Below are 27807 nucleotides of genomic sequence, written 5' to 3' on the forward strand. Positions count from 1 at the left end.
GATTTTTTTTTAACTTTATTTTTGTTATGAAAGATCCTCCCAAACTTTTGACTAAAGAAGATAGCCGGGTAGATAATTATCATTTTGAATTTTTGGCTATTTTCTAGCTTTATTTAACCGCGATTACTCAAAAGGAACAAGCTAACTTCGGACGTGCCAAAGTTTTCATACAATTGCAAGTTTTTTGTTACTCTTTCTTTTCGATTATTATTATGTGCGTACGTTTCGCGATAATCGTATAAGAAGTACCAAACCAAAACTAAATATATTTTCAAAATAAAACATATATAAAATAGTCTCTGCTCTATGTGGTCTCCTTTTCTACGTTATAATATAACTACATATATAAACGTAATAAGGGTATAAAAACTAAATTAATGAGTTTGATTATTACCATAATTGGAGAATTTGTTGATTTGAATATTTTCGTCAAAAGTTGTTCCTGCTCTAAAAACTAGAAAAAAAATAGAAAATTTGACCTAAGACTCAATAAATTCATAAAAATTAATAATTGAAAAAAAATTTTTTAAATTAAAATTTGAGACCATTTTTTTTAAACAATAGCCTGCTTCTTCAATTGTATATGATTAAATTAAATTTTGATCAATTAAATTCATTCAACTCAATGAGTAATAAGTCTTAGGATCATATTTTTATAATATTTTTTTACTTGATTGTAAAAATAATGTCTTTATTGCGGTTTATCATTGCCTTAAAGTGTTGTACTGAAATTTCATAAAGCTAAATTCATGATAAATGCAGAGAAATGAAAAACAAGAAAATAATATAATACACAGAAACTATTAGTGATAAATAATAGATACTTTACATTATTCTATTGGCTATAACAAAATCGTGGAAACGGATGTCCAAAGTGACAACCTTTAGGGTCTTTCCAATTTCTGGGGATGAATGTCGAGTCGATCAATAATGTACTGTGGCATACACAGAGTGGGATTTATAGGTTTGAGTCCTCCATGTCCCAGGAGGGACAAACCACCAATGCCGAATAGAGTATGGAATATGTCTGGCATATTGCCAGTTCGATCCGAAAAGCCACCAGTCTCTAGGTCCTGGCATGACAGAATAAATTCCTGCAGTTTTTCCGAACTGATCCAATGCAGTCGTCCCATTATGGTTAACGAGGATAAAACCCACCACGAGTAACATACATCGGGCAATTTCTCAGGCCGGCCGTTAAGGCCCCCAGCTGGCAATTGTCGTTCACAGAGCCACCAGCCCAGCTTATCCACATCAAGCAAATGAAGGCGTTGAGTAAGCGAAAGAAAACCAACACAGCAATAGATAAGACCAGCATGGGATTCAGCTCCTGGCTTAGATCCAAAACCTCCATCCGTTTGATTACAACACGACATGACAAACTTGACCGCCTTCTCCACATCAATGCTAGCTTCAAGTCGCTTAAGCAACGTCAAAGTAGCCACCGCACAAAAACTGAATCGAGTGTCCACTTCGCCCCACTTGTCGCCAAAGAAACTGCCATCTGGCTGCTGAAGTCCAACAACAAAGCGTACCACTGCATCCGTGTCAATCTCGTCCAGTGCATCGTAAGTGCATAAGATCTGGATGGCAGACAGCGTGTACAGCAGGTGTGCATCGTGACCCTCGCACGGTGCAAAGCCACCAGTCACTGGGCACTGACAGCGCTTCACAAACTCCAGTACATACTTTCGCTCCAAGCGATCCAATTGTCCCATTATATCTAGGGCTGTGACACCCCAATAGATGCCCGACATGCGAAGGAATTCCGTCATGCAGTATTCGTAGTCATCCTCCTGTTTGCCATGATTCTCGATATACTCCACATGTTTCCAAAATTGTAGTTTCTTGGCATCGTTACCGTCGGTGGCTTCTGCTGTTGCCATGCTGTCACCATTGGAAGGTTTAACGAAGGTCGTAAAATCCATTGCCTAGGCAGAGCAGTTGATTGTTCTCAATTGAGTCTCAAATATTTAATTAACGAATTGAAGTTAAAAACGACCAGCTGATTCATCTTTAAGAGGTCAGGCAACACCAAATTAGAGATGCTCACAAATGACTGTTTTTTGTAACGCCTTTTTAAAAAAAGGCACCAAAAAGTGGCAATAGAGGTGAATCTTCCCGTCGACATGGGCGTAGACAATTTTTGTATTCGTGGGGGTTTCATAAAATAAACATTTCCTTGAAATCTACTTGTATTTAATAATTTATTATTCCATTTATGAGAAAAAAACATTTCTTTTGTGTATTTCAGGAAATCTATTTGATTTTTAAAACATAAACACTTGAAGAATTTACAGATTTCTTCTGAATTTTTGTTACCATCAAAAGGTCTTTAATAATTTTTATATAATTTTTATATTTATTATTAGAGAACTTTTATTACAGGAATAAACTAGAACTGGCGGGCTTCGGCTCATCAATATTCAACGAGACAATGTGTTTTCCAGGCACCATCACATTGCCTAAGAGCCGCGGCTCTTGTCCTTCGCCTTCGACAAGATATTCGGCACACATGGACAGCACAATATTGGCATCCCGATCTGTACAATTAAAAAAGCCAACAAGGATTCGTCCATCGCTTATTTTGATTCGGAGGACACGACCCAACCATTTCTGTAGTCTCCTTCTGCCTGGGCTTAGTGTTTCATCGTTAATTTGGTGCGGAGCGTTAGTTGTAATGCGAAATGGTTCCGATATGGGTGTAGGTGGTGGTGGAGCCTTGACTTGCATTTGGCTGCCAGTAACACTTAAATCAGTCATTGTATCTTTTAAAAAATTTAAGAATAGTTAAAGTTGTTTACGTTTGGAGCAGGGCTGCAATCCTTCTTAGACTATGGTCAGCTGTCATGCTATCGATAAAACGATTTTAAAATGGCAGCACTATTAAAAACACTTATTATTGCCAGACCATTTTACTAACCGACTGCGCTTCGAAATAGTTTCAATTTCATCAGAATTTTAATTTTCTTTGAAGGAAAATGCCGATGCCTCTTAATATTGGTGATCAGTTTCCCAATTTTCAGGCCCTGACAAATTTGGGTGAAATTGATTTCTATGAATGGATGGGCGATGAATCTTGGGCGATACTCTTCTCACATCCAGCTGACTACACGCCGGTCTGCACTACTGAGCTAGCCCGTGTCGGAGCCTTGATTCCTGAATTTCTAAAGCGTGGTGTTAAGCCGATTGCATTGTCTTGTGATACGGCTGAGTCGCACAAAGGATGGATTGAGGATATAAAACATTATGGCAGTAGGTTAATTGGATTATCAATAAATCTTAAGAATATGAGATATCCTACTTCTGTTTTCCGTAGAGCTATCCAGCTTTGATTACCCCATCATTGCGGATCATAAACGAGAGCTGGCTGTCAAGTTGAACATGCTGGATAAAGATGAGCTTAACTCGGATGGAATTCCTTTAACCTGTCGAGCAGTCTTTATTGTAGATGATAAAAAGAAATTACGTCTATCCATACTCTATCCAGCCACCACAGGACGAAATTTTGAGTGAGTGTTTAGCTTAGATTGTGTTATGTTTCATTAATTAGCTTAATTACTTCTTAATAGTGAAATTCTGCGTGTAATTGATTCGCTGCATTTGACCCAAAGAAAGAGTGTGGCTACGCCGGCTGATTGGAAAAGCGGTGGTGATTGCATGGTGTTGCCTACGGTTAAGTCCGAAGATGTTTCAAAACTTTTTCCAAATGGAATCAATACAATTGATGTGCCTTCTGGTAAGGGTTATCTACGCATCACCCCACAACCCTGATCAGTTGCTTTATCATTCCAAATGAATCTATTTTCAAACATGACTTTTTATTACAAAAAAATTATAATTAATAACAAAAATAATGCACAATCAAATTTGTTCCGTCTTTGTTTTTTCCATTTTACAACCGAATTGCACTGACCGACAGTGTACAGAAAAAGAAAATTAGTACAGAAACAAATACAAAAAAGGACTTAGAAACTAATATAGATGGGAATGTGCCACAAAAGTTGCTTTTGTTAAACAAAATAAATATACACGTATATATATATATTATAATAATAAAAAAGAGGTATACAAATATATTGCAACTGGATAACCATGAAAATAACTATACGAAAATTGTACGAATAAAAGGCCAACTGTCTGTACAATAAATGAAGAAGCCATTTGAAGATAGAAGAAAGCCAAAAAAATAATAAAGACCAAGCTCTTGCCCATAACCAATACAGTAATCTGTAAATAGAACAAGTAAATATTAGTATTAGTATAAGTCTTTGTATAAAGTGTTAATATATAGGGTAATCTTTTTGACAAGAAAAATGAAATTACTTTGCACAGACCAAAGAATTCAGGATTAAGACAAATGAATGATCTATCTAATCTTATCTAACAATATAGTTCTAGTCTCGGCAAAATATAGTTCATTTGTTGTGACTTAAGACTAATTAAGTTTGATGTTAGCTTGCTATATTTAATCGTCAATTATGTCATATATGTTTAGAATTCACAAAACAATGATTATAAATTGTTTAAACTCAATTTTTGTGAAACAGAATAAACATTCATATTTAGAAAGTTGTTAAAAAAAAGTAGGACAACAATTTGTATTAAAAAAGTAAATTAAAGTCAAAATATTTAATGTATTTTGTTAAAAAAACTTTTTGAGATTTGTATAAACTATTTTGAGACTTAATTGACTGTTAAAATATTTTAATCAGCATAAAATATTACCAATGATTTAAAAAACTGTTTTGGTTTAGATTAAGCCCTTTATGTAAAACGTTAACCAAATTTCTGATTATAATTTCGTTTTGTACTCAAGTTTTAATTCACATAAGGTGAAAAATTGCTTTGCTACTCACCTTTTAACTACCACATGCTAGAATTAGCTAGTCCACTCTCTTTTACAGAGGGTGTCGCAGTGTCAGCGTCTGCGTTCCGTTGAAGTCTGGAGCATTCTTGCAAATCTTCGGACCAGGAAGGGCCAGAGCACCAGGACAGCAAACCACAGCGGGGAAATCTGCTTGAAGGGCCACCAAGCGGGTTGCTGTTGTGACGCACCCTTTCCCCGTGCCGCTTTTTGTGCATTTTTCAGTTCCAGTAGTGATTGTTCGAGGCTACAGACACGTTGCTGCACTGTACCCACATCGTTATTCATGCGCGCTATTGTTGCTTGGATTTGCCGCAGCAAATCGGTATTGTGTGAAATGGCCTGGGAGAGCTCATGACTGAGATCATAAGGATCATCATATTCATCATCGGAGGGATCCACAATGGCCACACTACTATTATTTGTGTAACTCTGGTCATGATAAGTGGAGGATTTACCGTTGGCAGTGGAATAACCATTGGTTAGAACAATTGCAGGCGATATATGCCCATTCTCCTTGGGCAATGTGGACGTTTCTTCGGCGGGTGTAGACGATAATGATGCAGTAGTGCCTGCATCCACTATAGTCGCTGCTTCATCTTCCCCATTACAGCTTGAGCCATGCTGTGGACTATTTGTGCGCGAATGGAATGGCGAATTGGGATGGGATTCAGCTAGCTCTTTCATGCCCGGCGATACCAGTTCCAGTTCATCCAAATTAATGTTACCCAATCCATCTAGACTCCCAACAAAGTTCTGAACATTCTCCGTAAATGACATTGTCTCGATTATTTCCTGTAAACTCTCTACATAACGTTGCATAGCCTGCTCTTTGCTTAAATGTCGATTGCTCATCCAGGCATCCCATTTAGCTTTACCGACAATATCCCAGAAACCGGGTTTCTTCTGTTCACAGGCACCTTCGGTGGCCTGTTTGAAGAGTCCATAGAATTTGAGCATCATTCCTGTGCTGGGCTGATAGGGTCCATTTTTTGGTAATCCTTTGATCACATTAACGGCAGCCTGAAATCGTTCCTCAATTGCGGCCATTGTGTGTGATGGAGGGGAACTGAAAATGAACGACAAAAATTTAAATGTTCGATTATAATCATAGATTATACATATGTTTCAACTATTGTAGGTAGCGATTAGATAGCCAAAGGCTAAGGTTCACTATTTACAGTGATAATCCACACATCCACAGAGACGGCGATCCGGGGAAGTGAGGGGACCGTGGGAATGGAGCCAGTCCTCCCTCTGTTTGTGTTTGTAATTTGTAAGCTCCGCTTACAAATTACCCAATTAATTTTTTTTTTTTTGTGCAATCCCTCTCGGATTTTGTAAGATTTTATTGATTCACCATTCACCTGCTTTGAAGCGACGAACAAATTTTTGGGTGACAAAGTTCGAGTTCTGAAGTTCAGTTTCAATTTGTCGTCGTTGTCGTATGTTTTGAGCTTGCGTTTTCCTTCGCAAAAGCGCACTTATCGGCCTCTTGACTTATCTGCTGGCAAAACGTTGTTTAAATAATTTCCTTATATTCTTTCGCTGTGCCATAAAAATAAAATAAAAAACTAAACAAAAAAACTCTCTCTTCTCTCAGTCGTTGCAGTCGCGTACTTGTGTGCGTGTGTGTATAGACAGTGCTGTTTTATCAAAAGTATCGGTATATCGATACTTTGAGTCTCGATAGCTAAAAGCGGCAACCGATACATATTTTGAATTTTAAAAATTAAGCAAAACTTCTGCCGTTACTTATTGGTCATTTATGTAAATTAGAGATATGATCACTATAAAGTTGATTAAATTATGTTCATTCATTTATAAAAAAAATGCAGAAATTATATTAAAAAAATTCTGCAATTTTTGAAAAACTTTTTACTTTGCGAATCTGCAACTACAAATTTAGTTTTAAATTGAATTAATGCATTAAAACCATAAACATTGTAATTTTTCAAATTTTCAAATAAAAATCATGTCTTATACATGATTTATACATAATGAAACTTTGATTTTATGATTAAAATCTATAAACAATTTAAGAAAATAAAATTGATTTTGTTTTCTTTATATGCATTTATTTTAAAGGATATGCGTAATATAATTAATTGACATGTTTGGGTAACTCGCATATGTATCTTTCTTGAGACTCGCATTTCAAATCATTTAATCCTAAATGTATGTCATACCTATAAATATCGCAATGTTCCTTGCCGGCAACATTATTAGGCTCTCCAGGATACCAAATGTCCACATCAACTGTATCTGTAGTGGGAAACCAAACGTGGTTTCCTTGCTGTCTCAAATCATTACCAGATGTCCAGTAAAAAGTATCAATTTTATTATCCTGAAGAAATTTGGTAACTGCGATCCGCTCGTCAGCTGAATTTAAACTTATAAGATGGGCCCCCATCTGGCGACATGTGGCATAGGCATCATGCCAATTTTTCTTTACCTCAGTTTCAATAAAATAGAATTTGTTACCAATTTGCGTGAATAGAGGTTTGGGTCCAAGGGCCGCCTTAGTTGTAGAGTAAACTGTAAAGTCTTGGAAATTGTTTTGAGTTAACGATAGGTGATAAAATTATTAATCTATTGGTGTCTGTTTCTTACTCGTATTGTTGTCAATTGGATGTACTTTGGAAGCCATTGTCCTGGCCAGTAAGCCGAGGAGAAGGAGTGGAATACAGTATTTTCCGTACATTTTCTTGATGGTTATGATACAATCTCACAAAGTTATTCCCTTTTATAGTCGATTCTTCCATTAAAAATTATTGATAATAAATTCAAGTCTTAAGTTTTTAAGCTTTAAGGATTTATGACCTCAGTGACATGCGTTTATTAGAGACAAAAAATGATATAGCGATGGGCTTTATTGAATTTTTCATATCAACTCTAGATTGGCAATATATTGTACGGATACCTTGAATGTTGGTATCTTATTTTTCATCAAACATTAATGCATGTTTTTGGAAAAATTCCAGATAAGTAAGCCTTTAAAATGCATGAAACTGGCAGAAGAGAGAGATTTTTCGACCCCATACAGTAGTTATTCTTGATCAGGATCAACAGCCGAGTCGTTCTAGACGTGTCCGTCTGTTCATACAAACACCTAGATCTCAGAGAATATTAGAGTCAGAGTCACCAAATTTTATACGTAGAATCGCGTTATACCAATAGTGGTAACGTTTATTTCATAACTAAACTAGAACCACCATTTTTGGTCTATGTATATTTATATTTGTTTAGTATGCGAGCAGATTATTTATATTTCAAATTTTTGCCACGCCGACTTTCGCCCAGATTTCTAGAAAAAACCGATTGCCTGTCGGAATTTTTTGACGAAATCAAATTCGGTACACTAGGTAGTCTTGTTCATTTATATCAACTGGGCGGTAAGGGCTGAGTTGGCCGTAGGCTAGTGGCGGCGCTAGAGTGCTCGTGTGTTTTTGTGAGAGTGAGCGAGATATCATATGCTATGAGGCATCTAAAACGAATTTAATAGACAAACATTTGAAATATTTGTTCATCTGGTGCATTATATACATAAGTCGGCGAGACGACTTACTTACTTTATTTGTTCAAAAATTTAGTCGAATGGGAAAGTACACGTTTACTTTTTATTTTATATTCATTCCGATTTATCAATAACAATTTATAATTTTTAATGTATTTGACAAATATAACGCCTTAATGATTCACAATTGTTGTCGTGCAATGAGGGATACCCATTATATAACTCAAACACGTCACAATGTTCAACGCCACGAACATTATTTGGTTCTCCAGGATACCAAATGTCCAAAGCTATTGGATCTCCAGTGGGAAACCAACTATGGCTTCCTTCCTTAACCAAATCACAGCCAGATGACCAGTAAGGATAATCAATGTTATTATACTTTAAGTAACTGACAATAGCAACCCATTCGTCTGCTGTATTGAAAGATATAAGATGGGCCCCCATCTGGCGACATGTGGCATAGGCATCATGCCAATTTTTCTTTACCTCAGTTTCAATAAAATAGAATTTGTTACCAATTTGCGTGAATAGAGGTCTGGGTCCAAGGGCCGCGTCAGTTGCAGAGTAAACTGTAAAGTCTTGGAAATTGTTTTGAGTTAACGATAGGTGACAAAATTATAAATCTTTTTGTGTGTGTTTCTTACTCGTATTGTTGTCAATTGGTTGAACTGTAGAAGCCATTGTTCTGACCAGTAAGCCAAGGAGAACGAGAGAAACACAATATTTTCCGAACATTTTCTTGATGGTTATGATACAGTTTCAGAATGTGATTCCCTTTTATAGTCGACTATTTTGTTAGATAATGACCTTATCTATTTAAATCTGAAGGACTTACATATATGCATTTATCAGCAACGACAAATTCCAAGTGACACATTACTATAAATTATAATCTTATCTTATATATATTCAAGGATCTGCATCAGTTTTGAGTGCCAAAGAATCTTTCGGTTTTATTTCTATAAATTTGTAAGCACTTTTGAAACCTAATGTTTTAAGTCAAAAAATAATTTAGACAAATGTAAAATCGAAAAAAACTACTCACATGATTAAGTTATTGCATGTTATGTTCGATTATTTTATACAAGACAAAATTGATGTCTTGTTTGATTCAAAAGTTACAGATATTTCTAATCTAACAACTGTGCGTCAATATTGTAAAGAGGACCTTTTGTGTACGCTTAGAAAGATATTGAAGAATCCAATCAAGCAGAAAACTAGGGATGCCAAGTGTGTTGATTTTATATAAAAGCAGAGTGTGATTAACGGAGTCAAAAGGCCTTGCTGAAGTCAGTATAAATGACGTAGGTTTGAACAGCAGTCTAGAATCCTTTGATCGAGTAAGATGTAAATTCTAATAGGTAAATAGTTGTCGATCTACGTTTCCTAAACCTATGTTGGGATGTCGATATAATTGAGCTACAAAAATGCAGTCAATTTGGAAATACCCCTTTAATTGGAGGCTTCGGACTTTTTCCCTTTTTATGGTAGGATTAATATATGGTTCCTTCCAGAAAGACGGGAAAGCGGAAGATGTGACGGACAACTTAAGTATTGGCTTATATAGAGCCTCTGCAGAAAACCTTAATACGCAGCCTGGTATTCCGTCAGGGCCAGGTGCATATCCAGGTTTGACGGAACTAAATTAGACGATTACAAGTGATGAGGACAAGGAGGATTCGCTTGATAAATAGAAGAGGAATAAGTTGTTTTGAAAACAAACAAACATATCGGCAATTCCTGATCAGTGTCAGCTTTATTGTTTTCGAAAGACAAGTAAGACGGGTGCACTGATGTATTACGTTATACGTCTACAAAGTTATAAAATTGCTTAGGATCGCGGGAAAACCTAAGTTTACATCGCTGAAGATAATCCTTATAGCACTGTGAATTCAGCACCATAAAATTTGATCAAGCAACTACAACAAGGGAAAAATCCGATGCTTTACCGAATTTTTAAAATCGTTTATAGCATCTTGATTTTACTTTCTTCAAGTTCTTCCGAACATAAAAAATATATAATTTTAATCAGCGTAAGAAGACCAGTTGATATAGCCATTACCATTAATTGGTATCCAATTTGACAATATATTGTGTCGGATCGGACCACTATAACATATAGCTGAAAAATTAGTTCACCAAAATCTACTAATCATAAAAAACGATAAACGATAATTACCTAAAGAAAAAGTTTACATATTTTAACATCCATTTCTTTATCCAAACCTCTCCAAATTTTATTATTTGTTTGGATCGACTTACTTGTGGTTAGCTTGAAGAGAAATTTGCTGACCCCAGCAGTATACCTTTGTAAATCACTGATCAGTATCATTGTTTATTTGAAATTCTTTCTATAAAATGCAAATGTAACGCCTTAACTGTTCACAGTTTACATCATAAAGCCCTCCAGATTTAAAAGTGTCGCAATGTTCGACGCCCCCCTTATTATTTGGTTCTCCGGGTTTCCACAAATCCAAAGCTATTGGATCTGTTGTGGGAAACCAAACGTGGTTTCCTTGAATCGCCAACTCACTGCCAGATGTCCAGTATTCCGTAATAATGTTATTTTCCTCAAGGTAATTGGTAACTTCAACCCATTCGTCTGCTGTATTGAAGGATATAAGATGGGCCCCCATCTGACGACATGTGGCATAAGCATCGTGCCAATTTACCTCTAACTCATTTTCAATAAAATAGAATTTGTTACCAATTTGCGTGAATAGAGGTCTGGGTCCAAGGGCCGCGTTAGTTGCAGAGTAAACTGTAAAGTCTTGGAAATTGTTTTGATCGTTATCACATTAACGATAGGTGACAAAATTATAAATCTATTTGTGTGTGTTTCTTACTCGTATTGTTGTCAATTGGATGTACTGTGGAAGCCATTGTCCTGGCCAGTAAGCCAAGGAGAAGCAGTGGAATACAGTATTTTCCGAACATTTTCTTGATGGTTATGATACAGTTTCACAATGTGATTCCCTTTTATAGTCGACTATTTTGTTAGATAATGACCTTATCAATTTAAATCTGAACGACTTACATATATGCATTTATCAGCAACGACAAATGCCAAGTGACACATTACTATAAATTATAATCTTATCTTATAAATATTACAGGATTTGCATCAGTTTTGAGTGCCAAAGAATCTTTCAGTCTTATTTCTTTAAATTTGTAAGCACTTTTGAAACCTAATGTTTCTGGTGTAAATCAAACTTTATGTATTTTCTAACCCAAAAGTGTTTTCCCTTTTCAGCACTTTAGTAGAATTTCATTGAAAACTTATTTTTAGTCAAAAAATAATTTAAACAAATGTAAAATCGAAAAAACTACTCACATGATTAAGTTATTGCATGTTCTGTTCGATTATTTTATACAAGACAAAATTTATGTCTAGGTTGATTGAAAAGTTACAGATATTTCTAATCTGACAACTGTGCGTCAATATTGTAATGTGGTAAAAAGTACCAATAAAACTATCCCTGCCTAACAGTAATTTTTAGAAGCACTGATGAAAACCGCCCCGCTTTTCCTTCAGTTTTGTACGAAAATATAAAGACGGCCATAAGCCTGTATCGCAAGTCTTCAATTAGCTCGATTTCAGTAGGCGACAATCTGGCTTGATGGAAAGTAGAAAGTACAGTGATGATTTGGACAGAAATAAGGCATAAGTTAACCAACATTAACCAACTTCCGTTTGGGTATACAGTATATAAATAGCATACATATATTGAGGCAACTTTCATATTACCTTTTATCTCAAGAGTGCAAATTAAACTCTACCTTTTGCAATTTGTAAAAATATCTTTTTAATAAAACAACATGAATAATTGAAAAAGATTTTAAACTAAAAACCAATATACGCCAACCTTAATTGGGTTGTTTAGGTATCACGCAAATAAATCTCATTCCCGCTTCACAATTAAAATCATTTAATCCTACAAATTCCTTGTCAAACAAGATATGATCGCAGTGTTCCTTGCCGAAATCGTTACTTGGTTCTCCGGGCCGCCACAAAGCCAAGGATATTGGATCTGTTGTGGGAAACCAAACGTGGTTTCCTTGAATCGCCAACTCACTGCCAGATGTCCAGATGTCCGAAATAATTTCATTTTTCACAAGGTAATTGGTAACTGCAACCCATTCGTCTGCTGTATCGAAAGATATAAGATGGGCCCCCATCTGACGACATGTGGCATAGGCATCATGCCAATTTTTCTGTATCTCAGTTTCAATAAAATAGAATTTGTTAGCAATTTGCGTGAATAGAGGTCTGGGTCCAATCGCTTCAGTTGCAGGGTAAACTGTAAAATCATGGAAATTGTTTTGATTTAAAGATAGGTGACAAAATTATAAATCTTTTTGTGTGTGTTTCTTACTCGCATTGTTCTCAATTGTTTGTACTGGAGAAGCTATTGCCCTGGCCAGTAAGCCAAGGAGAAGGAGTGGAATACACCTAGACCTCGCTTTGCGTTGGGGATACGTTCCAAAAAAACACGACGCAAACTGAAACGAAGCAAAGTGAATTAAGATTTTCTATAGGCAACCATGGAAAGATCAAAGATAGGTTCCCGGGCTATGAAAATACTAATTTCTAGAAAGAAAACTTGAACAAAGTAAACATTTAAAAAAAAAAACATTATTGCATTCATTCATTAAAAAAAAACTGCTTCCATTAAATCAAAATATTCATTCAATTATCTTTATGAGTTTTAAGTGGCTTCGTTCACCAAAAATTTGTCCAGAGTTTGGTGAATAGCTTTTTTTTGTAAATTTAAATAAATTTCTTGCTTAGTCAATCAAGCCCATGGCTTTTGAAATTTGTTTGGAGGTTAAACACTGTTCTACTAACATTTCTACTAAACCGTTTCCGAGTTTTGATAGCAAGACGCAATTATAAACAGAAGTGGGTAAGCTAGATGTCAATGTTGAAAAACGTAAAACTGCCAAAAATTCAAAAGCAATGTTGGTAAAAGTTGATATTGGCGTTGCCACAATGGCTGATTAAGAAGAAAAAAGTTAAACACTCGAACTCACAACAACGCAACAACGAGAATATAACGACGCACAGTGAAAATTAGTACTAATAAAGCAGCGACGCAATTTCGAAAAAACGCAAAACGAAACGACGCAAAGCGAGGTCTAGGTGTACAATATCTTCCGTACATTTTCTTGATGGTTATGATACAATCTCATAAAGTTATTCCATTTTATAGTCGATTCTTAAAAATTATTGATAATAAATTCAAGTCTTAAGTTTTTAAGCTTTAAGGATTTATGACCTCAGTGACATGCGTTTATCAGAGACTAAAAATGATATAGCGATGGGCTTTATTGAATTTTTCATATCAACTCTAGATTGGCAATACATGGTCCAAATACCTTTTTACCAAACAGTCATTTAAAATCCTTGTCACTTAAAAACAATTCACATTCTTCCTTACTAAAGAAATCTGGACTAAATCATAAAGTTTAACAGAATAATCTTTCCGATTACTCTCTTAATGAAATTAAATTTTTATAAATGGTCACAAAGTGCCTTCTGCATTTAGTTTTAGGCTTAGCAAAGAAACTCTGACTAATCAGAACCATTTAATTTAATTTAATTTAGCCATGCCCACTTCCGCCCCCGTAATTCGAAAAAAAACCCGATTTGCTTTCGTATTTTTAAAGCTAATGCATTTAAATTTGGCCCTCAAATTAGAGTTACCAATACCAACATGGATATAATTTTCATTATCTTGTCGCCTGGTGGCGGCGCTAGAGTGCTCCTGTGCTTCTTTGGCTTTTTAAATTTTGAGTGTTGTTTCATATGGTGCATGGTATACGGAAGGCGACTAGACTGTACTATATTTATATTGAAATGTCATCTTTAAATTTGCATCAAGACCTCGATTGCTAATATTTTGGGTCATTTTCGCGCGATTAAAAGTACAGAAATCTTGTTGATATGCAAAATAATTTTAAAAGGTGCTTGTTATGTTTATCAATCAGGAAAGGAAAAGAGCGCGTTTACTTTTTATTTTATATTCATTGCTATTTGTTAAAAAAAGGTTTTTATTGGATAAGGTATCAAATGTATATAACTTTTTGTTAATATTTCTTACTCGTATTGGTGACTGCAGAGACCAACGTTGTACCTATTAAGCCAAGGAAAAAAAGTGGAACACAATATTTACATTCATTTCCTTGATTGTTACGATTCAATTTCACAATGTTATTCCCTTATTATAGTTGAATATTCCATGTCATTGATAGAAATCAGAAGGATTTACCTGCTCAGGTATATGTGTTTATTAATAACAGAAATGCCGAACTCTCAAGACCAACGCCTTCTTCTTCTGCCATTATTCTCTCATCAAAGAAGCTTTTTATTACCAGCTCATTCCATTTGCTAAGCTAATGAAATTCAACATCTGATAGTTAATATATTGTCGTAGAATCAAGCATAGATCTCCATACAAGTTTGCACGACATCGATTGCCTGATCCTCGAATCCAGTAACTAAATGAGCATTTGTTATTACATCATGGAGCACGAGTTGTTTCGATTGACTTTTAAGGAGCTAGGCTTTTAAAAGTGTAAAATATTAACAATTTCCCAAAATTCAAAACTATTTAAAACGTTATTTCAACACTTATTGTTATATTCAATCATATAAGATTAAGTTTTCGGGCGCGTTAAAGGATAGAAGATAGCAAAATTTAGGACCGGCTTAATGTTAAAAGATGTTATGAAACTCTTAATGGGTTTCCCATCACCAATAAAACATATTTCCGACGCCAGCTTTATGTAGGCTACCGACCATGATCAATTCATTTCAAGTGAAGATAAATAGGGGTGAGTGGGTCATATCCTGAGACAATTGGCGTTCTCAAAAATAGCGGGGCAATGGTGCGCATCGACATTTTATAAGTTTTTATTTAAAATAAAGCAATTTTTCGAAAAGTGAATCAAATATAGTTTAATATTTAAAATGTTTTCTTATAAATAAAACTTTTTGTATCACCAATAATGTTGGTTGGTTTAGACATTCATTGTGACTGTTAATTTCATCGTTTGTATGGCAACTTTATGATATAGTATTCCGATCCGTCTGATTCTGGCACATGTACAATTTTTATCAATAATTAGTTTATATATCGGACTTTTATTTATTTGAATTTCTACTAGTGCGCCTTTTTGCCCCACACAAAATTCTAGCTTTCAAAACTAAAAAATTTTAAAATTGTGTTTATTAATTGAATTAAACAAATTAGGCACCATAAGTTAATACATTTAACAACATTTAATACATTGAGTTAACATCGATCAAAATTTAAAATTTAATCAATGTACTTGAAACGTTTTCTTGGCGAACACAAAATTATGTTCGAGGTTGAAAATTACATAATCCCAAATATTTCGGATACCACAAATTGGATACGTTTAAGTTTATTATCCAAATATACCCTAACAATGTTATTGTAGGACACTTACCACTTTTTGGATCCAGCTGTAAAGCAAGATAAGTCGACTGAGCAGCGTTGGCCCACGTTCAGATTAGCCTTACTCTCCCCTATACATATTTAGTATTAGAATATTACACAGCTTTAATAGACAAAGGAATCGAAATATATGTATGAAACTTTATAGGTATTTTTATGATTTCATCTTTATTCACCATAAAGTGTTTACAATAATTTTAATCAAGTGACCATATACAGAAATTTGTATTGAAAAGTCCACTTTTGAAAAAATCAACTGAAAAGCCGATCAAGTAAAAATTTACTGATTTACCCGAGGGTATCAGACTTTTTCGACTTCATATTGTCTGGACGTTGACGCGTACAATGCGAAGTATGTACAAGTGGCCCATACGACACCAGGACACCAGGACATGATTCGCGCGAGCCCAAGCAAAGCGTGGACAAATACAAATAGAACGGACAAACAATTAAAATATAATTAACTACAGCTAATCACGAGCTAAATGTGATAAAATGGAGGTTTACAGAAAAGAAAGAGAGGCTTCTGATCTGATAACGGGATAAAGAAGATTGTAATAAGAGCATAGGACTCGAAGAGGTTCATGCAAAGGATAGTTAGAAATACAGTTCTTAAGGATAGAGAAATAAAATTTCTGGTAGGTCTACAGGGTACAGATAGGTTTAACTGGTTCAATAGCTCAGGAGATTCTATTTCACCTATTAAAAGTTTGTGAATAAAGATAGCACCAAGCATTACTCTCCAAAAGCCTACTGGAGTATGATGGCAAATTGACATTGCGATCCCAATTTAGACAGCGACGAGCAAAATCAGGAAATGGCTTTTAAACAGATTCAATTTTCCTTTGGTGCGTCTCATATCGAGGTAACCATATGCAAGATGCGTACTCTAAGATAGGTCGGACTAATGAAGTATACAGAATTTGGGTTCTGTACGGATCGTCAAACTCTTTTGACCATCGTTTTACAAACCCGAGAACATTCATAGCTTAAATTACTGTAGCAGAAATATGAGGATTAAAAGTTAATTTATGGTCCATAAGAACACCTAAGTCATTGATGATATCTAACCGCTCTATAAATTAATAAGGCAGTGTCGTTAAGATAACTAACTCTGAAGATCGTTTTGAAGCAGGCAAGAAGACGATAAGTCTTTAAAACTGAGGTAAGGCTTGACATCATCCGCGTACATAAGCTCACGAGAATGTGTCACTACCAATGGAAGATCATTTATAAAAAGAGTGAATAGCAATGGACACAAATAACTACCCTGAGGTACTCCAGAGGTCACTTGAATGATCTTAGAAAATTAACACTTAAAGAGGATATAAGCCGAGCAACTACATAAAGGGAAAAATCCGATGCTTTACCGAATTTTTAAAATCGTTTATAGCATCTTGATTTTACTTTCTTCAAGTTTTTCCGAACATAAAAAATATATAATTTTAATCAGCGTAAGAAGCCCAGTTGATATAGCCATTACCAATTATTGATATCCAATTTGACAATTCGTCGGATCGGAACACTATAATAAATAGCTGAAAAATTAGTTTACCAAAATCCAAATATGGTGTTGGACTGGTAACGCCGAATGGCCAGACCACCTTAGAACTGCAGTTAAACGATGGTGTGGCAAGCGATCCATATGAGACGAGGTGGCAATTCGACGAGGAAGAAGAACTTTTTAAGACGAGCCAACGAGGAGAAGACGTAAAGAAGAAAATTAAAAGAAAGAAAAGAAGAATTAAAGAAGTAAAGAAGTATTAAAGGCGAAAGACGTGTAAAGACGAATGAGAAACGACGCTCTCATTAAAAACCTAAAGGTGAAACAATTACCATTCAATCCAATCAATTTATAGTTACTAAAACCTAATTATTATCTAAAATAAAACCTATTACCATATAGCTAAATATAAATCTAAACGGGACTATTTATTTCTACGGAATCGGAACCCAGTCCCACAAATATTATTATTAGTTTGGATCGACTCAGGTTTGGTTAGCTTGAAGAGAAAGTTGCTGACCCCAGCAGTATACCTTTGTAAATCACTGATCAGTATCACTGTTTATTTGAAGTTCTTTCTATAAAATGCAAATGTATCGCCTTAATTTTGTACAGTTTACATCATACAGCCCATCAGATGTAAAAGTGTCGCAATGTTCGACGCCCCCCTGATTATTTGGTTCTCCGGGCTTCCACAAATTCAAAGCTATTGGATCTGAAGTGGGAAACCAAACGTGGTTTCCTTGAATCGCCAACTCACTGCCAGATGTCCAGTAATACAAATTAATGTCATTTTTCACAAGGTAATTGGTTACTGCAACCCATTCGTCTGCTGTATTGAAGGATATAAGGTGGGCCCCCATCTGACGACATGTGGCATAGGCATCATGCCAATTTTTTGTTACCTCAGTTTCAATAAAATAGAATTTGTTACCAATTTGCGTGAATAGAGGTCTGGGTCCAAGGGCCGCGTTAGTTGCAGAGTAAACTGTAAAGGCTTGGAAATTGTTTTGAGTTAACGATAGGTGCCAAAATTATTAATCTGTTTGTGTGTGTTTCTTACTCGTATTGTTGTCAATTGGTTGAACTGGAGAAGCCATTGTTCTGGCCAGTAAGCCAAGGAGAAGGAGTGGAATACAGTATTTTCCGTACATTTTCTTGATGGTTATGATACAGTTTCACAATGTGATTCCCTTTTATAGTCGACTATTTTGTTAGATAATGACCTTATCAATTTAAATCTGAACGACTTACATATATGCATTTATCAGCAACGACAAATGCCAAGTGACACATTACTATAAATTATAATCTTATCTTATAAATATTACAGGATTTGCATCAGTTTTGAGTGCCAAAGAATCTTTCGGTTTTATTTCTATAAATTTGTAAGCACTTTTGAAACCTAATGTTTCTGGTGTAAATCAAACTTCATGTATTTTCCAATCCAAAAGTGTTTTGCCTTTTCAACACTTTAGTAGAATTTCATTAAAAACTTATTTTTAGTCAAAGTATAATTGAAACAAATGTAAAAGACGAAAAAAACTACTCACATGATTAAGTTATTGCATGTTCTGTTCGATTATTTTATACAAGATAAAATTAATGTCTTGGTTGATTCAAAAGTTACAGATATTTCTAATCTGACAACTGTGCGTCAATATTGTAATGTGGTAAAAAGTACCAATAAAACTATCCCTGCCTAACAGTAATTTTTAGAAGCACTGATGAAAACCGCCCCGCTTTTCCTTCAGTTTTGTACGAAAATATAAAGACGGCCATAAGCCTGTATCGCAAGTCTTAAATTAGCTCGATTTCAGTAGGCGACCATCTGGCTTGATGGAAAGTAGAAAGTACAGTGATGATTTGGACAGAAATAAGGCATAAGTTAACCAACATTAACTAACTTCCGTTTGGGTATACAGTATATAAATAGCATACATATATTGAGCCAACTTTCATATTACCTTTTATCTCAAGAGTGCAAATTAAACTCTACCTTTTGCAATTTGTAAAAATATCTTTTTAATAAAACAACATGAATAATTGAAAAAGATTTTAAACTTAAAACCAATATACGCCAACTTTAATTGAGTTGTTTTAGGTATCACGCAAATAAATTGCATTACTGATTCACAATTTCATAGGGATACTCCAATTTCCTCTACTACTTTTCAGGATTAGACCACTATATCATATAGGTATAATTTGATACAGTGGTCCAAACCTGACAATTTTCATACTATTTTACCCGGGTTATACGGACATGCCTATATCAACTTCTTATGCTGATCAAGAATATATATACTTCTGTGCGTTACAAACATCTGTCCAATTTTATAATACACTCTTCAAGGGTATAATAACATGATTTTATGGAAGAGGAAAAATAATCAAATAATATGGAAGTATTTGTGTATAGCTAGATATTAGTATTCTAAAACAGGGAATGGTAAATACAACTATGCACTTACGAAGAGACTATCTTAGGCATCACCAAACTCATTCATATCTCATTATTTGACAATATATACTACGATTTTTTTTTGGATTCATAGTTTAATTCCATTTAAAGTGATTGGCCACATGAAGGCAGCATTCAAAAGTTATTAATTAGATAACTGGCATATATACTTAAAAAAACGATCACATCGTACATCATTTAATCCTGTGAATACCGATCCATCGTGCGTCATAACATCGCAATGTTCGACCCCATCCCTATTATTTGGTTCTCCGGGCTTCCACAAATTCAAAGCTATTGGATCTGTTGTGGGAAACCAAACGTGGTTTCCTTGAATCGCCAACTCACTGCCAGATGTCCAGATGTCCGAAATAATTTTATTTTTCACAAGGTAATTGGTAACTTGAACCCATTCGTCTGCTGTATCGAAAGATATAAGATGGGCCCCCATCTGGCGACATGTGGCATAGGCATCATGCCAATTTTTTGTTACCTCAGTTTCAATAAAATAGAATTTGTTACCAATTTGCGTGAATAGAGGTCTGGGTCCAAGGGCCGCGTTAGTTGGAGAGTAAACTGTAAAGTCTTGGAAATTGTTGAGTTAACGATAGGTGCCAAAATTATTAATCTGTTTGTGTGTGTTTCTTACTCGTATTGTTGCCAATTGGTTGAACTGTAGAAGCCATTGTTCTGGCCAGTAAGCCAAGGAGAAGGAGTGGAATACAGTATTTTCCGAACATTTTCTTGATGGTTATGATACAGTTTCACAATGTGATTCCCTTTTATAGTCGACTATTTTGTTAGATAATGACCTTATCAATTTAAATCTGAAGGACTTATATGCATTTATCAGCAACGACAAATGCCAAGTGACACATTACTATAAATTATAATCTTATCTTATAAATATTAAAGGATTTGCATCAGTTTTGAGTGCCAAAGAATCTTTCGGTTTTATTTCTATAAATTTGTAAGCACTTTTGAAACCTAATGTTTCTGGTGTAAATCAAACTTCATGTATTTTCCAACCCAAAAGTGTTTTCCCTTTTCAACACTTTAGTAGAATTTCATTAAAAACTTATTTTTAGTCAAAGTATAATTGAAACAAATGTAAAAGACGAAAAAAACTACTCACATGATTAAGTTATTGCATGTTCTGTTCGATTATTTTATACAAGACAAAATTAATGTCTTGGTTGATTCAAAAGTTACAGATATTTCTAATCTGACAACTGTGCGTCAATATTGTAATGTGGTAAAAAGTACCAATAAAACTGTCCCTGCCTAACAGTAATTTTTAGAAGCACTGATGAAAACCGCCCCGCTTTTCCTTCAGTTTTGTACGAAAATATAAAGACGGCCATAAGCCTGTATCGCAAGTCTTCAATTAGCTCGATTTCAGTAGGCGACCATCTGGCTTGATGGAAAGTAGAAAGTACAGTGATGATTTGGACAGAAATAAGGCATAAGTTAACCAACATTAACCAACTTCCGTTTGGGTATACAGTATATAAAAAGCATACATATATTGAGCCAAGTTGCATATTACCTTTCATCTCAAGAGTGCAAATTAAACTCTAACTTTTGCAATTTGTAAAAATATATGTTTTTAATAAAGCAACATGAATAATTGAAAAAGATTTTAAACTACAAACCAATATACGCCAACTTTAATTGGGTTGTTTTAGGTATCACGCAAATAAATTGCATTACTGATTCACAATTTCATAGGGATACTCCAATTTCCTCTACTACTTTTCAGGATTAGACCACTATATCATATAGGTATAATTTGATATAGTGGTCCAAACCTGACAATTTGAATACTATTTTACCCGGGTTATACGGACATGCCTATATCAACTTCTTATGCCGATCAAGAATATATATACTTCTGTGCGTTACAAACATCTGTCCAATTTTATAATACACTCTTCAAGGGTATAATAACATGATTTTATGGAAGAGGAAAAATAATCAAATAATATGGAAGTATTTGTGTATAGCTAGATATTAGTATTCTAAAACAGGGAATGGTAAATACAACTATGCACTTACGAAGAGACTATCTTAGGCATCACCAAACTCATTCATATCTCATTATTTGACAATATATACTACGATTTTTTTTTGGATTCATAGTTTAATTCCATTTAAAGTGATTGGCCACATGAAGGCAGCATTCAAAAGTTATTAATTAGATAACTGGCATATATACTTAAAAAAACGATCACATCGTACATCATTTAATCCTGTGAATACCGATCCATCGTGCGTCATAACATCGCAATGTTCGACCCCATCCCTATTATTTGGTTCTCCGGGCTTCCACAAATTCAAAGCTATTGGATCTGTTGTGGGAAACCAAACGTGGTTTCCTTGAATCGCCAACTCACTGCCAGATGTCCAGATGTCCGAAATAATTTTATTTTTCACAAGGTAATTGGTTACTGCAACCCATTCGTCTGCTGTATTGAAGGATATAAGATGGGCTCCCATCTGACGACATGTGGCATAGGCATCATGCCAATTTTTTGTTATCTCAGTTTCAATAAAATAGAATTTGTTACCAATTTGCGTGAATAGAGGTCTGGGTCCAATCGCTTCAGTTGCAGGGTAAACTGTAAAATCAAGGAAATTGTTTTGATTTAAAGATAGGTGACAAAATTATAAATCTATTTGTGTGTGTTTCTTACTAGTGTTGTTGCCAATTGGTTGAACTGTAGAAGCCATTGTCCTGGCCAGTAAGCCAAGGAGAAGGAGTGGAATACAATATTTTCCGGACATTTTCTTGATGGTTTTGATACAGTTTCACAATGTGATTCCCTTTTATAGTTAACTATTCCATTAAAAATTATTGATAATAAATTCAAGTCTTAAGTTTTTAAGCCTTAAGGATTTATGACCTCAGTGACATGCGTTTATCAGAGACTAAAAATGATATAGCGATGGGCTTTATTGAATTTTTCATATCAACTCTAGATTGGCAATACATGGTCCAAATACCTTTTTACCAAACAGTCATTTAAAATCCTTGTCACTTAAAAACAATTCACATTCTTGCTTACTAAAGAAATCTGGACTAAATCATAAAGTTTAACTGAATAATCTTTCCGATTACTCTCTTAATGAAATTAAATTTTTATAAATGGTCACAAAGTGCCTTCTGCATTTAGTTTTAGGCTTAGCTAAGAAACACTGACTAATCAGAACCATTTAAATTAATTTAATTTAATTAGTGCGCAGATATTTTTTGTTTAAAAGTTTAGCCATGCCCACTTCCGCCCCATTAATTCGAAAAAACCCGATTTGCTTTGGTATTTTTAAAGCTAATGCATTTAAATTTGGCCCTCAAATTAGAGTTACCAATACCAACATGGATATAATTTTCATTATCTTGTCGCCTGGTGGCGGCGCTAGAGTGCTCCTGTGCTTCTTTGGCTTTTTAAATTTTGAGTGTTGTTTCATATGGTGCATGGTATACGGAAGGCGACTAGACTGTACTTTATTTATATTGAAATGTCATCTTTAAATTTGCATCAAGACCTCGATTGCTAATATTTTGGGTCATTTTCGCGCGATTAAAAGTACAGAAATCTTGTTGATATGCAAAATAATTTTAAAAGGTGCTTGTTATGTTTATCAATCAGGAAAGGAAAAGAGCGCGTTTACTTTTTATTTTATATTCATTGCTATTTGTTAAAAAAAGGTTTTTATTGGATAAGGTATCAAATGTATATAACTTTTTGTTAATATTTCTTACTCGTATTGGTGACTGCAGAGACCAACGTTGTAGCTATTAAGCCAAGGAAAAAAAGTGGAACACAATATTTACATTCATTTCCTTGATTGTTACGATTCAATTTCACAATGTTATTCCCTTATTATAGTTGAATATTCCATGTCATTGATAGAAATCAGAAGGATTTACCTGCTCAGGTATATGTGTTTATTAATAACAGAAATGCCGAACTCTCAAGACCAACGCCTTCTTCTTCTGCCATTATTCTCTCATCAAAGAAGCTTTTTATTACCAGCTCATTCCATTTGCTAAGCTAATGAAATTCAACATCTGATAGTTAATATATTGTCGTAGAATCAAGCATAGATCTCCATACAAGTTTGCACGACATCGATTGCCTGATCCTCGAATCCAGTAACTAAATGAGCATTTGTTATTACATCATGGAGCACGAGTTGTTTCGATTGACTTTTAAGGAGCTAGGCTTTTAAAAGTGTAAAATATTAACAATTTCCCAAAATTCAAAACTATTTAAAACGTTATTTCAACACTTATTGTTATATTCAATCATATAAGATTAAGTTTTCGGGCGCGTTAAAGGATAGAAGATAGCAAAATTTAGGACCGGCTTAATGTTAAAAGATGTTATGAAACTCTTAATGGGTTTCCCATCACCAATAAAACATATTTCCGACGCCAGCTTTATGTAGGCTACCGACCATGATCAATTCATTTCAAGTGAAGATAAATAGGGGTGAGTGGGTCATATCCTGAGACAATTGGCGTTCTCAAAAATAGCGGGGCAATGGTGCGCATCGACATTTTATAAGTTTTTATTTAAAATAAAGCAATTTTTCGAAAAGTGAATCAAATATAGTTTAATATTTAAAATGTTTTCTTATAAATAAAACTTTTTGTATCACCAATAATGTTGGTTGGTTTAGACATTCATTGTGACTGTTAATTTCATCGTTTGTATGGCAACTTTATGATATAGTATTCCGATCCGTCTGATTCTGGCACATGTACAATTTTTATCAATAATTAGTTTATATATCGGACTTTTATTTATTTGAATTTCTACTAGTGCGCCTTTTTGCCCCACACAAAATTCTAGCTTTCAAAACTAAAAAATTTTAAAATTGTGTTTATTAATTGAATTAAACAAATTAGGCACCATAAGTTAATACATTTAACAACATTTAATACATTGAGTTAACATCGATCAAAATTTAAAATTTAATCAATGTACTTGAAACGTTTTCTTGGCGAACACAAAATTATGTTCGAGGTTGAAAATTACATAATCCCAAATATTTCGGATACCACAAATTGGATACGTTTAAGTTTATTATCCAAATATACCCTAACAATGTTATTGTAGGACACTTACCACTTTTTGGATCCAGCTGTAAAGCAAGATAAGTCGACTGAGCAGCGTTGGCCCACGTTCAGATTAGCCTTACTCTCCCCTATACATATTTAGTATTAGAATATTACACAGCTTTAATAGACAAAGGAATCGAAATATATGTGTGAAACTTTATAGGTATTTTTATGATTTCATCTTTATTCACCATAAAGTGTTTACAATAATTTTAATCAAGTGACCATATACAGAAATTTGTATTGAAAAGTCCACTTTTGAAAAAAATCAACTGAAAAGCCGATCAAGTAAAAATTTACTGATTTACCCGAGGGTATCAGACTTTTCCGAATTCATATTGTCTGGACGTTGACGCGTACAATGCGAAGTATGTACAAGTGGCCCATACGACACCAGGACACCAGGACATGATTCGCGCGAGCCCAAGCAAAGCGTGGACAAATACAAATAGAACGGACAAACAATTAAAATATAATTAACTACAGCTAATCACGAGCTAAATGTGATAAAATGGAGGTTTACAGAAAAGAAAGAGAGGCTTCTGATCTGATAACGGGATAAAGAAGATTGTAATAAGAGCATAGGACTCGAAGAGGTTCATGCAAAGGATAGTTAGAAATACAGTTCTTAAGGATAGAGAAATAAAATTTCTGGTAGGTCTACAGGGTACAGATAGGTTTAACTGGTTCAATAGCTCAGGAGATTCTATTTCACCTATTAAAAGTTTGTGAATAAAGATAGCACCAAGCATTACTCTCCAAAAGCCTACTGGAGTATGATGGCAAATTGACATTGCGATCCCAATTTAGACAGCGACGAGCAAAATCAGGAAATGGCTTTTAAACAGATTCAATTTTCCTTTGGTGCGTCTCATATCGAGGTAACCATATGCAAGATCCGTACTCTAAGATAGGTCGGACTAATGAAGTATACAGAATTTGGGTTCTGTACGGATCGTCAAACTCTTTTGACCATCGTTTCACAAACCCGAGAACATTCATAGCTTAAATTACTGTAGCAGAAATATGAGGATTAAAAGTTAATTTATGGTCCATAAGAACACCTAAGTTATTGATGATATCTAACCGCTCTATAAATTAATAAGGCAGTGTCGTTAAGATAACTAACTCTGAAGATCGTTTTGAAGCAGGCAAGAAGACGATAAGTCTTTAAAACTGAGGTAAGGCTTAACATCATCCGCGTACATAAGCTCACGAGAATGTGTCACTACCAATGGAAGATCATTTATAAAAAGAGTGAATAGCAATGGACACAAATGACTACCCAGAGGTCACTTGAATGATCTTAGAAAATTAACACTTAAAGAGGATATAAGCCGAGCAACTACATAAAGCGAAAAATCCGATGATTTACCGAATTTTTAAAATCGTTCAGCATCTTGATTTTACTTTCTTCAAGTTTTTTCGAACATAAAAAATATATAATTTTAATCAGCGTAAGAAGCCCAGTTGATATAGCCATTACCAATTATTGATATCCAATTTGACAATTCGTCGGATCGGAACACTATAATAAATAGCTGAAAAATTAGTTTACCAAAATCCAAATATGGTGTTGGACTGGTAACGCCGAATGGCCAGACCACCTTAGAACTGCAGTTAAACGATGGTGTGGCAAGCGATCCATATAACACGAGGTGTCAAGCGACCCACAAAACGACGATGTGGCAATTCGACGAGGAAGAAGAACTTTTTAAGACGAGCCAACGAGGAGAAGACGTAAAGAAGAAAATTAAAAGAAAGAAAAGAAGAATTAAAGAAGTAAAGAATTATTAAAGGCTAAAGACGTGTAAAGACGAATGAGAAACGACGCTCTCATTAAAAACCTAAAGGTGAAACAATTACCATTCAATTCAATCAATTTATAGTTACTAAAACCTAATTATTATCTAAAATAAAACCTATTACCATATAGCTAAATATAAATCTAAACGGGACTATTTATTTCTACGGAATCGGAACCCAGTCCCACAAATATTATTATTAGTTTGGATCGACTCAGGTTTGGTTAGCTTGAAGAGAAAGTTGCTGACCCCAGCAGTATACCTTTGTAAATCACTGATCAGTATCACTGTTTATTTGAAGTTCTTTCTATAAAATGCAAATGTATCGCCTTAATTTTGTACAGTTTACATCATACAGCCCATCAGATGTAAAAGTGTCGCAATGTTCGACGCCCCCCTGATTATTTGGTTCTCCGGGCTTCCACAAATTCAAAGCTATTGGATCTGAAGTGGGAAACCAAACGTGGTTTCCTTGAATCGCCAACTCACTGCCAGATGTCCAGTAATACAAATTAATGTCATTTTTCACAAGGTAATTGGTTACTGCAACCCATTCGTCTGCTGTATTGAAGGATATAAGATGGGCCCCCATCTGACGACATGTGGCATAGGCATCATGCCAATTTTTTGTTACCTCAGTTTCAATAAAATAGAATTTGTTACCAATTTGCGTGAATAGAGGTCTGGGTCCAAGGGCCGCGTTAGTTGGAGAGTAAACTGTAAAGTCTTGGAAATTGTTGAGTTAACGATAGGTGCCAAAATTATTAATCTGTTTGTGTGTGTTTCTTACTCGTATTGTTGTCAATTGGTTGAACTGGAGAAGCCATTGTTCTGGCCAGTAAGCCAAGGAGAAAGAGTGGAATACAATATTTTCCGTACATTTTCTTGATGGTTATGATACAGTTTCACAATGTGATTCCCTTTTATAGTCGACTATTTTGTTAGATAATGACCTTATCAATTTAAATCTGAACGACTTACATATATGCATTTATCAGCAACGACAAATGCCAAGTGACACATTACTATAAATTA

At 34.7% G+C, this 27807-nt stretch overlaps 8 protein-coding genes across 11 annotated transcripts; 1 reads left to right on the plus strand and 7 right to left on the minus strand.

The window, feature by feature from the left end:
- Positions 1 to 645: 645 nt before the first annotated feature.
- LOC6643880 (geranylgeranyl transferase type-2 subunit beta) lies at positions 646 to 2026 on the minus strand. The gene has a single exon (XM_002066907.4). It carries the CDS (start codon positions 1926 to 1928, stop codon positions 885 to 887), a length of 1044 nt encoding a protein of 347 aa, XP_002066943.1. The 5' UTR covers positions 1929 to 2026; the 3' UTR covers positions 646 to 884.
- Positions 2027 to 2339: 313 nt separating this feature from the next.
- Positions 2340 to 2866, minus strand: LOC6643762 (N-alpha-acetyltransferase 38, NatC auxiliary subunit). 2 transcript variants are annotated; one of them, XM_023176759.2, is made up of 2 exons: positions 2805 to 2866; positions 2340 to 2737 (listed from the first exon to the last, which is right to left on the minus strand). In XM_023176759.2, the coding sequence occupies exons 1-2, from the start codon at positions 2849 to 2851 to the stop codon at positions 2383 to 2385; spliced, it is 402 nt and encodes a 133-aa protein (XP_023032527.1). In that variant the 5' UTR covers positions 2852 to 2866; the 3' UTR covers positions 2340 to 2382. The 2 variants fall into 2 exon arrangements, with proteins under 2 accessions (XP_023032527.1, XP_002066944.2); XM_002066908.3 differs by having other exon boundaries at positions 2340 to 2749; positions 2805 to 2861.
- Positions 2867 to 2981: 115 nt separating this feature from the next.
- On the plus strand, positions 2982 to 3869 carry LOC6643763 (peroxiredoxin-6). The gene is made up of 3 exons (XM_002066909.4): positions 2982 to 3255; positions 3320 to 3512; positions 3573 to 3869. The coding sequence occupies exons 1-3, from the start codon at positions 2982 to 2984 to the stop codon at positions 3772 to 3774; spliced, it is 669 nt and encodes a 222-aa protein (XP_002066945.3). The 3' UTR covers positions 3775 to 3869.
- Positions 3801 to 6126, minus strand: LOC6643764 (acyl-CoA-binding domain-containing protein 5). Its single transcript, XM_023176757.2, has 3 exons — positions 6049 to 6126; positions 4860 to 5936; positions 3801 to 4230 (listed from the first exon to the last, which is right to left on the minus strand). The coding sequence occupies exons 1-2, from the start codon at positions 6063 to 6065 to the stop codon at positions 4922 to 4924; spliced, it is 1032 nt and encodes a 343-aa protein (XP_023032525.1). The 5' UTR covers positions 6066 to 6126; the 3' UTR covers positions 3801 to 4230; positions 4860 to 4921.
- Positions 6127 to 6923: 797 nt separating this feature from the next.
- Positions 6924 to 11323, minus strand: LOC26529004 (C-type lectin 37Da). 3 transcript variants are annotated; one of them, XM_015178070.3, is made up of 2 exons: positions 11234 to 11323; positions 6924 to 7414 (listed from the first exon to the last, which is right to left on the minus strand). In XM_015178070.3, the coding sequence occupies exons 1-2, from the start codon at positions 11268 to 11270 to the stop codon at positions 6972 to 6974; spliced, it is 480 nt and encodes a 159-aa protein (XP_015033556.1). In that variant the 5' UTR covers positions 11271 to 11323; the 3' UTR covers positions 6924 to 6971. The 3 variants fall into 3 exon arrangements, 2 of the variants coding, with proteins under 2 accessions (XP_015033556.1, XP_023032426.2); XM_023176658.2 differs by lacking the exon at positions 11234 to 11323 and adding an exon at positions 7481 to 7584; XR_002724095.1 differs by lacking the exon at positions 6924 to 7414 and adding an exon at positions 11040 to 11157 and having other exon boundaries at positions 11234 to 11301.
- A 6582-nt stretch (positions 11324 to 17905) lies between these two features.
- LOC26530122 (C-type lectin 37Da) lies at positions 17906 to 18525 on the minus strand. Its single transcript, XM_015178126.3, has 2 exons — positions 18439 to 18525; positions 17906 to 18372 (listed from the first exon to the last, which is right to left on the minus strand). Exons 1-2 carry the CDS (start codon positions 18473 to 18475, stop codon positions 17954 to 17956), a joined length of 456 nt encoding a protein of 151 aa, XP_015033612.1. The 5' UTR covers positions 18476 to 18525; the 3' UTR covers positions 17906 to 17953.
- Positions 18526 to 19915: 1390 nt separating this feature from the next.
- Positions 19916 to 20578, minus strand: LOC26528764 (C-type lectin 37Da). Its single transcript, XM_015178055.3, has 2 exons — positions 20489 to 20578; positions 19916 to 20424 (listed from the first exon to the last, which is right to left on the minus strand). Exons 1-2 carry the CDS (start codon positions 20523 to 20525, stop codon positions 19985 to 19987), a joined length of 477 nt encoding a protein of 158 aa, XP_015033541.1. The 5' UTR covers positions 20526 to 20578; the 3' UTR covers positions 19916 to 19984.
- A 1380-nt stretch (positions 20579 to 21958) lies between these two features.
- LOC26529206 (C-type lectin 37Da) lies at positions 21959 to 27652 on the minus strand. The gene is made up of 3 exons (XM_015178076.3): positions 27563 to 27652; positions 27436 to 27498; positions 21959 to 22409 (listed from the first exon to the last, which is right to left on the minus strand). The coding sequence occupies exons 1-3, from the start codon at positions 27597 to 27599 to the stop codon at positions 22033 to 22035; spliced, it is 477 nt and encodes a 158-aa protein (XP_015033562.2). The 5' UTR covers positions 27600 to 27652; the 3' UTR covers positions 21959 to 22032.
- Positions 27653 to 27807: the final 155 nt, after the last annotated feature.

The sequence above is a fragment of the Drosophila willistoni genome (genome assembly GCF_018902025.1).
Source record: "Drosophila willistoni isolate 14030-0811.24 chromosome 2R unlocalized genomic scaffold, UCI_dwil_1.1 Seg167, whole genome shotgun sequence".
NCBI classification, from domain to species: Eukaryota; Metazoa; Arthropoda; class Insecta; order Diptera; family Drosophilidae; genus Drosophila; species Drosophila willistoni.